Source organism: Protopterus annectens, chromosome 4.part0 (genome assembly GCF_019279795.1).
Source record: "Protopterus annectens isolate FY-2018-M chromosome 4.part0, PAN1.0, whole genome shotgun sequence".
In the NCBI taxonomy this organism is placed as follows: Eukaryota; Metazoa; Chordata; order Ceratodontiformes; family Protopteridae; genus Protopterus; species Protopterus annectens.
In genome coordinates, this window is record NC_056733.1 from 1,591,283,527 (window position 1) to 1,591,297,734 (window position 14,208).

At 39.8% G+C, this 14,208-nt stretch overlaps 2 protein-coding genes across 2 annotated transcripts in view; one reads left to right on the forward strand and one right to left on the reverse strand.

Annotated features, from left to right (window-relative positions):
* Positions 1 to 9,410, reverse strand: part of HIGD2A (HIG1 hypoxia inducible domain family member 2A) — a 46,832-nt gene extending 37,422 nt beyond the window's left edge. The window contains exon 1 of the mRNA XM_044069367.1: positions 9,113 to 9,410. Coding sequence (XP_043925302.1) covers positions 9,113 to 9,263 — 151 coding nt within the window. The 5' untranslated portion in view covers positions 9,264 to 9,410. The remainder of the gene's footprint in view (positions 1 to 9,112) is intronic.
* A 71-nt stretch (positions 9,411 to 9,481) lies between these two features.
* The window catches only part of NOP16 (NOP16 nucleolar protein), an 86,347-nt gene continuing 81,620 nt past the window's right edge, over positions 9,482 to 14,208 (forward strand). Inside the window, exon 1 of the mRNA XM_044069366.1 lies at positions 9,482 to 9,751. Coding sequence (XP_043925301.1) covers positions 9,645 to 9,751 — 107 coding nt within the window. The 5' untranslated portion in view covers positions 9,482 to 9,644. The remainder of the gene's footprint in view (positions 9,752 to 14,208) is intronic.

Genomic DNA, 14,208 nt, shown 5'->3' on the forward strand with positions numbered 1-14,208 from the left:
ACAACCTCCTTTTGCAATTTCAAGAGGGTTCTTCACATTTTTATAGATTGCTTCCGATATAATCCTGAGAGAGGAAACAAATGATAAAATATGCGCTGTCTGGAAATCTTTTTTGAAGCAGATAAATTTATGACCGCACATAATTTAGCCCAAAATTTGCCAAAAACTAACCTGTTGGACAAGTCAAATCAGCCAAATAATCATACAAAGCACAGACTGTTGCAGAGATGCAGAGCAAACAACTTGTACCACATTTTTGGACTTGACATTCAAAAGACTAACTTTGCAACACTGTACAGCAGGTACATTCTTGTTCCTTTCCCAACTAGGAACTAACTCACAAAAAAGTCTTTATCTTCTAGTAAATTGGCAGAGTTCTTGTTTCACTGTTAAAATGACAAAATTGGAATTTAAAGGGTTAGTCACACAACTTTCAACTGTCTAGAGTTTCACAGAATATCCAGATTTTTACCAGTTCCTCAAACTTTACGGTCAAGTCAAGAAATATTGACAGAATTAAGTCCAGACTTCAAAGCCTTCAGAAAGAACATGCCAATGCAAAATCTGTTTTCAAGTAACATTCTAAGGTTACAAGAAAATACTCAATCATGGACAGATTATCCCGCACTATTTGGGTCGGCCTAGAATTCCCACAATAAAAGGTTATGAGGTATGGCAAGTCATAATGCTAAGCAAGTCTATTTGCAAATTATGTAATGGTGGCAGCATAAAAGTTCAGCATATAAGAACACAAAGACACTAGCTAGACCAAGTACAAGGAGGAGTAACAAAAAAAAAAAAAAAAACACATCTTCGCTTAAAATGTTACAAAGCAGTGATGTTTACAGTCTTGAGGAATGAAGCAATTTTGGGGAAGAGGACTGAGAGTACTTCAGTTGAGCTCAGAATCCAAATAGTTACACAAACTCAAAAAAAAGACACACTAGAGAATGGGACAACACAATATGAAACTACAAGATGGAAGAATAAAGAAATGACAGTATAGTGCCTTTTTATAGAAAGGAGATACAAACACAACCTTCCTGAAGTGACCATGTCAAAAACAGTGACAGAATTTAACAATGAATGAGAAGAGCATAAAACCATTCATAAACTGGGTGGAAGACAGATGACCACTAGTGATTTAAGAAGACTCACAAATTTCACAAAAGCATGGGCTTTGGTTACCTGTAGCAACCAGGAGCAACTCATCCATCTTTTATGAAAAGGACAGACAGGTTAGGCTTAAAATGGCACATAAGGGCAGTTAGCCTAGTACTAATCTATGAATCTATGCCCTGTTGGGGTAATCTGTGTGAAACACAAAAGAAACCGGTGTTTTAATATAATGCTCCCCAAAGGATACAGTTTAACAAATTTCCCCTAAACATAAAATTCTAACCCTTAACCCTAAACTAAAGTCTTAAAAGCAGACAGGCAGGTTAAATGGTTCCCATCTATTAGGAAATTGCACACTGTGCACCAAGTAGGCCTAGTCTGTTGTCAAATGTATGCCTTTGTCTCATATGGTGAATTCCACAATTAACCCAACTTGAAACTTGTCATTATTGGATAAAGCTGGAGAAGCACAAGGCATACTTGCACATTTTGTTCCCTTAGCATTTTGTCAGATTTCACACAATCCCAATTTGATCCAAGCACCTAATTGGGGTGGGTTAGCAATAACACATCTTAAACTTACTACTACAAGTAGTGGTAATAAGAAGTGGGGAAGACTAAGTACTACCACTCAGTACTGCAATTCTACATGTTATTAACATGCTAAGTTTTTGAGTGGTTGTGTAGTGATAGCAACACATGTGTAGTGTATGGAATAGGAAGGGGGTTGTAGGTCACATTTCAAATCTCAATATCTGTACTTGTGCTTCAAAATCAACCAAATGTGGTTGCAGCCTGCTTAACATGAAGGAGAAAGACACATTCTTCAGCATATCAAGCGCATAATATTCATTTCATTCATTTTAATTTGCTAACACGTTGGGTGAGCTGGTCAAACTGACCATTTTTAATCATTACCTGGAAACATTTAGATCAAGGTTTACATTAGCAGAAAATGTACAGCACTGACTGCAAAGTTTACCACAGCACAAACACCTTGGGCTTTTTATTATTATTAATAGAAATGTCAACTCTAAGCAAACAAAATATTTTTAATTGAAAACTTTACATGATTAACAGTAACATTTTATACATACAAGAATGGAACCTTAACACCTCAGAAATGCTTAAAACTGAGTAGCCTATACAACTGAAAACTGTGACCAGGAATACAGAGTAAGAATGCTTTAAGCTGATTATACACACACACACACACACACACACACACACACACACACACACACACACACACACACACACAGGGTACTAATGATACGTGCAAGGGTCAACAGCTTGATCAGGCTACAAAATGTATCCTGTTTAGCAGAGCTCTGACCAGTTACACTAAGCTTCCTGAATGTTGTACTCTGTCTGAAAAAATTATATGTTTCTTCTACCCTATATTTTAATTCAAACTCTACTCCACTGTTTCTCATAATGCTCAGCCAAACAAAATTTGGTAAATTTTACAAGATGCTTTTAATTTACCTATCCTCAGTGGAGAGTACTGCAATTTAAAATATTTTTTTGCTCGCAAATTACCAGTTACAGATATACTGCACAAACAGATTAGTTTACTCTCAAAATGTGGAGACTGAAAACACCAACAAAATTACCGACTTTTTTATCCAACTTTGGTAGTACTAAATTACCAAAAATGTCAGAAATGGTAACCACAGCGATCAACATTTGAACACTGAAGTTCAAATGCCGAAAGTCTGTTACTGTTGTTTTTGCAAGGGGGCAAGCCCTCCTGTACCCCCCCCCCGCATAATATACCAACTCCCAAGATTGCACGACAGTAAGGAAAATGGAACATTTCACAATCCATGCTGTACTGCAATCTCAATTCAAAAGGTCAACTTCATATTAACGAATGTGCCCTCACTTTTGCTAATATGAGGTCATATTTTCAGTTCGACATTACAAGCACTGGTAGATCACACGTCCGACCAACCTGTTTTGAAAACAACTGCATTTCCACATTTTGCTTGTAAGTCATATACATCTACACATTATAAATTCAGATTATGAATATATGCATACCACACAAAGAGGGTTGCCACCTTTCAGAATCATGAGATAAGACAGTCCCATCCCACAAGCACTGTAAGTGATGACTTCACTTTTTGGAGAAGATAAAAGTGAAATGTTATACATTCTGAATGGTTTGTAATGTCTTGGTATCATACCAATGCAGGTGTGATACTTACCCAAATGTAAATAAAGGGTCTATATTAGATCAGTGAACGCTTAAACAAGCGAACACTGACTGACCGACCTTATTTCAGCAAAAGCCGACCTTATTTCAGCAAAAGTTAGAAATATCGAAGCAACAGAAACTCAAATTTTTTCCTAGGGAAAGAATTCAGTTGTCCATTTGTTGCTTCGGTATTTTCAGTGCTGTGGTGGAAAGTTACGGGTCAGATTCAGGTAAGTGTGTGATTGTGTGAGTGTTAGGGTGGGTTAGGTGAGTTACGTGAGTTACGGTTAGGGCTCAGGTTAGGTATGTGTGCGATTGTGTGGACATGAGGGTTAGGGTGGATTTAGGTGAGTTAGGGTTAGGGAGCAGGTGAGGTGAGAGTGTGATAGTGATGGGACTTTAGGGTTAAGTAAGTGGATAGTTAGTGGTGTGTGCATAGTTTAGTATAGGGTTAAGGCGTATGTGTGTGGATTTCTGTTTGGTGTGCTTGTATTGTGTGTATGTGTTTTGGATCAGCGATTTTTTTCCCTAGGGGAAAAAAAAAAAAAAAATTGCTGATCTGACAGTTTGAGATTGCAAGCTTTCGCTTACATAAGGTCAATCAATCAGCGTTCGCTGATCTAATATAGACCCTAAATAACGGATGCGCAGCAGCAATCCTCACCACTGGTTTGAAGTTCATAGGTATATACTAAACCAATTACCACTACGGCCCTTATAAGGAAATTTGATTTACACACGGTGGAGATTTACTGACTACCTCTGTCCAGAGACATAGGGGCCAAACCATGGGTGAATTTCCTATTATCTATCCATTGGTCCAAGTTGCTCATAAACCGGGTTAGGTATAATGGTCAAGGTCTTTACCCAATAGATAAAAGGTACAGGGCTTACTTCCGACTGCGGGTTATTGGCTCGACTTAAAATGGCCCTTCATGGTAATTAGCCTAGTATTCACCTATGAACTCTGCTTCACATGGATGATGAAGCTGTTCCACAGAATGGGAATTCTGAGAAATATTTCTCTCTCCAACATGTTCTATTTATGTTGCAAGCAGACTTTAGGGTTTCTGATCTAGTAGCTTTGATGCGGTTTGTTTTGCAGATGTGCAAAAACAATCAAAAACAGGGCCCAGGGATGCTTTGTATGTCAGGCAAAGATAACCTTTCAGAAGTCTGTATGATACAGAGTAAAGATATGAGGTTTTTAGGAAATCACTGTAGGGCATTGCATTTACTACCTGTATTCTTTTTGGAAGGAACATTTGTGGACGTTCCAGTTGTTACAAGTTTCTGGTCAGGTATATAATGAAGGGGACATTTTACTCTATGATGGGACTGACAAGGGCCAAATACAGTGGTATGATGACCTCTATGGACCTAGATGCAATGCAATTACTTACAAGTTGAGCAACATAAGATTTTCTTACTACCTTGGACACATGTTGGTCGAAGGCTAGATTACCATCTACATGGAGTTCCCAGATCTCTGATTAGTGAATCAACTTTTAGGAGTGTATTATCGATGCAGTTACCTGCAGTGACTTTCCAAAAGGTACTATAATGCATTTCTTGGTATTGAGTTTTAAGTCATGGATTTGGCACCAAGCATTTGTATTAGACCTTCCTGAAGGATGTCTTCGGGTGATTCAGTGACTGCTACCAGTTTGCAATCATCTGAAAACTTGGCCAGAGCCTTTTGACCCCTGAAAATGATATGCTGAAGAGAAACTAGCCCAGTGCAGACCCCTGAGGGACTCTGCTCTTTGTACAGTTGGACTCCTTGGGTCCTATCCATGAGCCTTTACTAATCAGTGTGTTATAAAGGGATTTATGCCTAGTTCCGTAAGTTTGACAAGGTCTGAGTGAGGTACTGTAACAAATGCTTTAGCCAGATCTAGGTAGGCAGCATGCACCACATACATCTATTACCTTAATGATTTTTTCCCCCAAAGAAATTTGCCAGGTTCACTAAGCATGACCTTTCTTTGACAATGTCAGACTAGAATGGATCCGGTGTCTGAAGGTCTCCCATGTCCTTGTTGACAGTTTCCATGATAATTCTTTCTATGGCTTTGCAAACAAGGTTAGTCAGAATAATGGGCTTGTTTCTAGGATCTGATTAAGGTCCTCCCTTATGAAGGGGGGTGACCATTGTAGTTCTCCAATGTCATAGCAAAAAGCTTGCTTTAAGACTATAGTTAAATAGTGACACCAGGGGTCCTGATAAGTCATTTTAGGCTGTTTAAGATGGCAATCTGGGATGTTATCAGGACCCACTGAGGCTGCATTCCTGGATTTAGGAAGTGCAGCCAGTACATGCAACCTAGTTATAGCTGGGGATAATGTTTGAAGGCATTTCTTTTGGGGGGAGGGGGGGGGGGAGTAAAGTTGGATCTGAATTTGCCTGCTAACAGATTCATTATATCACCAGGCTCAATGAACAGGACACCATTAACCACCAGTTCTGCACGTTGTTGTGTGCTGCCCTAGAGGTTTCTGACACAGCTGATGTAAGCCTTATGGTTATCTTTCACCTGGGAGGCTATCTTAATCTCAAAGTTGGCTTTACTTAACCTAATCAACCCTCTTAGTTGTTTATTAAGTTTGAGAGTTTGTCTTTAGAGAATTCGCCTTCTTGATTTTTGCCATAATTATTTTCGTTATATATTTTAAATTTGGGATGCCACCAGTGCAGTTTCTGGGGCTAGTAGCAGTCTTTATCCAACCATTGACATGGCTGTACAGAGTCAGAGCAATTCAGCATAGGCTATGTTCTCTGGGTTTGGAGGAGCACCAAATTTTGACAAACCATCAATTAATAAAAGGTAGTTTGCCTTGGAGTAGGCTGTTAGGTTGGATGGCAAAGTGTCTCCAGTAGATCCAAGTATGCAATGTGAGCTTCTTGGGGCATGAGAAAGTGACCTACAGCTGGCTAGGATATGGTATGGGATTTTGTCTATTGTGATCTGCATGTGGAAGAATGCAAGCATATCATCTGTTTGACCAACCTAGAGGTTTGCTTATTATTGATGTATATCGAGACACGTTCACCTTTCACTCATCTGTGCAGCTCCTGGTCTAAAAGTGTGGAATGCACAGAGGGTCCCTATTAATTATTTGAACTTTTTCAAAGTCCAAATATCATATGGTCGACACCATATGATAGAACTTTGCAAAGTTCAAAAGGTTAAAAGCAACAGCTCCATACAGCGCAGAATGGGAAAATTTCCTTTTCTGCACTGAAGTGCAATCTCGGAGTTGGTATATTTAAGTAGGGGGGTATAGGGGGGCTTGCCCCCCTGCTCACAGAGTTCAGGTAAGATTTTTTTAATTCTATTTTCAAAGTTTCAAACTTTGCTCATATGTTGTCGAACATATGAGGTTCGAAGTTTTGAAACTTCGGATATATAACATAGACCCTGCACAGAAACTCTGCACTGCCAGCATACTCTCTGCCATTTTAAACCATGTCTTGGTGACTACACTGAATGTGAGGAGGGTTTACATGGAGCATTTTTTTTTTATCATTTAGGCTCACAGCACTGAACAATAACAGTGAGGTTAAATTGAGCTAATTTTGTTATGTCAGAAGGTTTGTCAATTCGGCATTGCCTAAAAAATGTACTATGGGTGTGGACAAAGTTTTAACCAGTAACTGAAAGCCAACATGGGACAGGTGCAGGCCATCCTTAACCATAACCTCCCAAGTTGACAAATATTTGATCCCTTTAGTATGGCAGCCAACTGTTAAAAACAATCATCTTTTTCACATACGGCACCATTTCTCCTTAATGGCAGGTTAATACCAGCCTGAGAGCTTCATAACGTCTCTTCATAGAGACCAGTTCAGAGGTGTTTACTAGGCTAACGACAATGACCTTTTTAAGTCTAGCCATGCATACTAAATCTCTGACAAGTTCTGATACCCTTTATAAGTGTAAGCATAGGCCTCGGATATTAACCATTTACAAGTTCTCTGTTCATTAGAGACATAGGTGCCAAACCAGGAATAAATTTCCAGTTTCCTATCCAATGGTCCAAGTTGCACCAGAATTTGGTTAGGGAGGAACTCTGTTTCACATGGATAGGTAGCCTGTTCCACAGATGGGGCAAGTGAGGTACATCTCAAGTCATTTACACCTACATGGACTATGACGGAATCATACTAGTACCTCTTGAAAGACTTCAATACATGCGTGATTTTGGGTGGACATTTTAATTATACCTTGATGCAGTTATGATTTACAAGTTCTTAACAAGATGAGAAATTAAAAAGACAGACATCTTTAAGTCCATGGGGGGGGGGGGGGTGTTACTCCCCGCATCACTGGGATGCAAGGCACACAAACAAAGCTATGCATAGCAGGGAGAAGCAGCCCCATTGCAGGATGTGTCTAGCAGTCTTTCACGCTCATTAAGTCAGGAATTTCAAATTATTACTTACATTTTTTACTGTTTACAGAAAAAAAAAAAAATATCCCAACCATCAACCATTCTTAACAGACCGCTCCATTGGAATATCAGTCAAGTCAGCACAAGCCCACACTTGCACAAACTAAGATGTTATGTGTTATAATAAACAAATCTCCCTGATGTGTTTCAATTAGAGAAAAACGTTTTAATAAATAATCAGGTTGAATCTTAAAAAACTATTTACTGTCAAATATCAGAAACTTTTTAATTTTTTTTTCAGGACTTCATAGGTTCATACTAGGCTATCTGCCCAAGGGCATTTATAAGCCTAGCCCATAGTTATTTGGCTTTCGCCACCCCTTTAGTTTGAATAAAACTATGCCCATTATTTTGCTGTGCCTCTGTCAAGCAGTGACACTGAAGTAATCCCTGGGGTATATCTGCGATCCCCCATCCATTGGTCAAGATTCCTCTTGAACAAGGCCAGCGAGGTGCTCTGCCTAAACACCTCTGTCAGTCTCAAACCCGGGACCTTGCACACACTACACTGCATGAAGTACCACTAAGCCAAAGTAGATATTTTACTACTGTGCTACTGGATGTTGAAATACATAAGTTTCAGGACTTCACATCCTTCAGAAAAACGCATGTGAACATAAACCCTGCAAATCTAGCAACTTACCAAATTTAAAAACAGCATATAAAAACTGTTGTATCATCCCCCCCTAGGGTTACCACCTGTCCCACTTTGCGAGGGACAGTCCCTCTTTGGGTAGTTGTGTCCTGCAAAAAAATTGAAAAAATGGAAAACGTCCTGAGATTTTAAGACAAACTTATTTCCTATATTTTATGTAACAGTTGCATAAAACAGTTATTCTGTATCTGAAACACCTAAATGTTATAAGAAACAGAATAAGCTACTAAAATGCTAGAAGAATAATCTTTAATTTAGGCAAAAAGAGTGAAGTTCTGTCCTTTGTTCTGGCTGTGGGTAGGTTTCGTTCTGCAAAATCTGATGTTTGTACCAAAAATGTCCCACTTTGGGCATTTGAGAAGGTGGCAACCATACCCCCCCCCCCCCCCCCCCATTAGCTTAGGCTTTGTCCAGATGTCTTGCACAAAGTGGTTGAGGGATCTATACGTATTACTAAAATTATACGAAGAACTCTGGATTAGGAAAAAATCACTTACAAATCTTACATTTCAAACCCCGAAATATACGCAAACTGTCAGATAACCAAAACACTCGAGTTTCGTAACTAAAAGCAACACTTCTAGCAATTAGTGCATAGTCATATTATGTACAACATACACAAGTGAATGCACTCAAAGAAACAGCGTTATGATTAATTAAATAAACAGCTTAAATCGCACCTATGGGAACAAACGGATTCTCTTTGCTTTTGCGGATAAACTTGTCCTTGAAACCCTCATCTTTGGGCCTGGCACCAGGGGCAAAACCTTCAATTTTCGGAGGCTTTGTCGGATCAAAGACAGAAGAGTGCGTTGAGCTTTCGGTTACCATATTGTAATAACAACACAACTATTATATCACAAACGAGAACCAGCTCACGATTGTCAAGATACCTCTCAAACCTCAACTATACAATTAACTTGAAATAATACCCGGTAGTATTAAATATGTAACCCTACTTAACATATTTAATAAAGGGTTGGACAGCTACAAGATAACCAATCATCGTCAACTTTCTAAGATCAGGGCGTTCGCCCTGCGTGAAACAGCGGCGGCGGTTGACTTCACAAACGCGACCGCAGTTTGGGCAAAAGTGTAGTAGTACTCCGTGTGATTTTTTTCCCCCTTGTCTTTTTTTTTTCTTTTATTTCTGTGATTGTGGTAGTTCTTCCTTGCATCTATTTTTCCAGGCTTGTATCGGACTGTTGCAGGATGCCGAAAGTGAAGAGTAAAAAGGGGAGAAATACTTTTCGTTATAATGTTGATAGGAAAAAGTTGAAACGGCGGAGTAAGAGAAAAGCTGCTCCACGAATCGAATGGTAAAATAAACTACTTAATCAGGTGTCATAGATCAGGGATAGGAATAGTGGTTATTTGCTGCAGTATGATGCAGATTTACAGTAAGAAAAACACTTACACGTCTGAGGTATTAAATGATACAGCGACAGCTGCTATATAAAATTGCGTGGAAGTTGTGTGGCATGCGTTCACTTTCAGTGCAGCTGATTTTGATTCTTTTACGTCGTAGTATGTAGTGTATATTTTTTCCTCTTCATTAAGCATAATCCACGTGGTTGTAAGTGACCTAAGACGTACCTCCATAGACTATACGAAGAGAGACCTCCTGGAGCTTACCCAGTATGCGTCTCAGTTTGTTATGAGCCAGCATTGAGCAGCATTCTGCTGTCTCCAAGGATGATGCCAGAGTACGAGCAGAAGATGAATTACTTTAATAATTGGATACGTTTCTAATGTCATTTTGTGAGTAATATTTGTTAGCATGGAAGGAGATGGTCAACAGAACGTGCTGCTCTGTACCTCTTCCCTCTAGGCTTTCAAATATTACCTAAAGTATTGTCCTTCCCCACGTTGTATTTTTTAAGCAGTGCCAAACTGACAGCCCATCTAACATAGTAAATGAAAGCTATGCCTTTTCTGACTAAAAAACAACTTATTACTCCTACCCAACATGGCTTCTGACCAGGACATAGCACTATAACATGTCTACTCTCACTCATTCTTAGAGAAACTGTCAGTAAAGTCCGAGATTATGGGAACTTAGTATCTACAGTGCTCCTAGATCTCTCAGTACTGTTTTCCATAAGCACATTCTAAGTCACCTCTCAAACCTAAATCTCTCCCAAGACACTTTTTCCTGGTTCTCAAGTTCTCTGTCAGCTCTCAGGCTGTGAAATGAAAAAAAAGGCACCTCACATGTCTTACCCACCCCTGCCTGAGTACCACGGTGTTCCATCCTCAGACCAATGCTGTTTAATAGCTTTATCAATAGCTTTCACTCTGCTATTCCTAATGCCAAAGTCATCTAATATGCAGATGACTCTGCCAAAGTCATCCAATCTGCAGATGACTACACTTGTCTGCTCTGTCTCTAACCTCCCTGAACTCCTATCTAAAACTCAGACTGCCTTCTCAACTACTGAGATCTAGATGCGCCAAAATAACCTTTCTCTCAATACTAACAAATCTAAAATACTACTATTCACACCCTCAAAATCTTTCTTTTTAGATAAATATTCCTTCCAAGTCCTTATCCAAAGCAACTCTCCAGTCGAAGTTGTTCCCTTTGCTTAACTACTTGGTGTAACTATAGACGAACACCTCAAGTTTGACATCCATATTTAGCAAAATATAAAGAAAACCCACCAAAAACTAGGTATGCTATGCAGGAACAACTACTTTCTAGATACTTCTACCAGGCATACTCTGGCCTCCTCTTACCTCTTTCTGTACGGCGCCCTGCTACTAACTAACCTATCCTCTTCCATCACTTCCAGACTTGAAAGTTGTTATAATAAAAAAGCCAAACATTCCACTCATTACCATGTTACCCTCCAATCCCTCAACTTGTTAGAATTCACAAATTACCTGGGCTTCCTCCAGCTCACTACAGCCCATAGACTAATAGTTAATTTAACTGAATGCCCCGCTCTGACATCCTTCCCCTATACATCCCAAATAGAACTCTCAGATCTGAACACCAAAACTTAATTACTGTCTACAAACCTAAACGTTCTGCTGGACAACTTCTCCGCAGGTAAGAAATGGAACTCTTTTTCCTTCCACGCTAAGGACAATTTCAAACACAAACAACTTCAAAAACTCAGCTTTACACCTACCTCTCCTCCAAATAGAAATGTAACTGCATTCTCCTTACCTAGAACTCTAACAAAAGCCCCTGGGAGGGTATCCCCCTGAGTTCCTAAGCACGTTATAGCTGGCTATAACCTTCTATAGCTAATTCCCATGCGATCTCTCGCACTCTGTAAATAGCTTTTGACTTTAACTGTGTGAATTTGTTAAAATGTATCTGCATGATAGTTTTCCACTATGGGCAATATTGCTCACGCTTTGTATTATTTGATATGTATTTGTACTTTTATTGGACTGCTATCTTTACTGTAATCTGTTTCATGGAGCTTTTCTCCCCGGGCCTCTACCGAAAACGGCCTCTCTGGGCCCAGTGGACTTCCCCGGTAATCAAACTGGAAATAAATAAATAATAAAGGTGTTATTCATCCATGCTAGCAGTCTAAACAAGAAACTCCACTCCTTACAACCTCTTCTCACCCTAGAGAATGCTGATGTCTGTAAAGTCACTGAGACTTGTTATAAAGCTGTGGAGTACACCCTGGCAGTGCAAAGCTAGCATGCCTTCCACATATTTAGACCACTGCTATTTCATGGGCAAGGACTAAAGGTGGTGGTGTCTCGATTTACATCAAAAATAAATATACCTCCAGGCTGGTCAGACAAAACAATACCCTTGATTCTCCACGTTAAAATCACCATAGACAAAAATCACATGCAACTTTCTTGCAATCAATAGCTTTTCCTCTATGACCCTAGAAACCCATAACACATGTTTAATCTTACTGGAGACACTCTCCATCCAACCTGGTACCGCATTCAGGGGGATATTTAATTATCCTACTATTAACTGGGAATCGTATACAACACCAAACATGGAGGCACAGAGATTCCTGGGCATTGCGAACACAAACTCCCTTGACCAGATTGTGTGTACAGCCATACTGGATCTGGTTCTTACTAATATGGTAAAGTGCTGCACAGCCCCTAGTGTGATGTCCTCTGTGGTAAGGCTATACCACAAAATGGTCTCCTATGAAATAAAAGTAAATACTGGAACCCCAGCCAACCCTGGAATGGTCAGGACCTGTTCTGAGGTTAACCTCTTACTGTTAAATTATTACCAGGCAAAATTTCAAGTGTGTCAATAGCTTCATAGACATAACTTGTAACCATCAAGAATAAATATAGAACTAACTTTAAAAAAACAGACCCCCCCCCCCCCCTGTGGAATCTCAACGTCAGTAGGCTGTGTAACAGAAATAAGAAAATCATTTCAGAATTTAGGTATCAGCATGATAAAAGCAATCTCATCAATCTAAGCAAATAATTTGGAGGATAGATAGATTTACCTCAAATTTAGATTTGGTAGATTGGCATCCCAGGCTATGCCTGCAACCTCAAAGGCAATACACAATTGTGTGCAGAGCTAATTGTTAATGGAGCTAGCTATACTGAGCCAGAAAACATAGCAAGCCTACTGGCAAACAAATTCAACTCCAGTCCCCCCTCAAGAAATACAGTCAAATATAACTCCCTGCTATCCTTAGGAAACTGGTCCTCAATGCTCTTTCTAATGCCAAGAACACTGCATTAATGGACCCTGACAATATCAAAGGTTGCTTCATGTCACCTGGTAGATAGCTAGCTGGCTCGCAGACAGGACTCTAGAAGTTAGAATTCATAGGTTCATAGAAGGTTACAGGGCTAACGGTCCTATAGCCCTTACAAGCCTGGCCATATTTGTCCTGAGTTTCCCCAGTTGTCTGTGGTTAGGTGAGTAAAGTTCACAGAGGTACGGGTCTATTGTAGTTAATTGCACCACCCCAGGAGTGAATTTGTAGTCACCCATCCATTGATCTAGGTTGCATTTGAAGAGGGTCGTGGAGATGCTCTATTTCACATGAATTGGAAGCTTGTTCCAGAGAAGTGTCAGTCTCTGAGAGATGTAGCTATCTCTCTAACATGACCTGTGAACATTGAAATTCTCTGACCGTGGTGGTGAGAGAGCCAAATCCTAACCACCATCAGTGGGGGATTCTGTGACTGCTCCTAATTTGCAGTTGCCTGCAAATCTGGTCATCTGGAAGCTGAATTGGGGAGTCCACTTCTACAAAGAGGCCAGTCATCAGTGGAATCCCTCAGGGATTGGTCCTAGGACTACTCCTTTTTGACATCTACTTCTCTGCAGTCAAGGCCAATGTTAGGGCCCCCCTGCCTGACCAAATTTACAGACAGTTGCAAATTAGGAACAGTGATAGACTCCTCCACTGATACTAATGTTCTGCACAAAGGGCTGACACAGACAAAAATAACTGTTGTCAGAGTCGTGTACTAAAATGAAATGCCATGAAATACTTAATAGTATCTTTTGGGTAGTCCGCCATCCCTGTTAACTATATGGACAGCATACCCCCTAAAAATCAACTCCGTAGTAGTGGACTTGGAGACATATGTAGACAGTAATCTAGCCTGTCTGCGGTAGTGGGGGAATTCATTCTACATTGTTCAGCTTGTAAACAAACATATGGCATTTAAGTCCAAGGAGGTTCTTGTATTCGGTGCTCATCAGATCTATCACAGAGTACAAATGCCCCCTTTGGTATGTACCTAACCAGCCATGTCAAACAATTTGAACATTCACAGAGGTTCTTCACTAAAATAATAC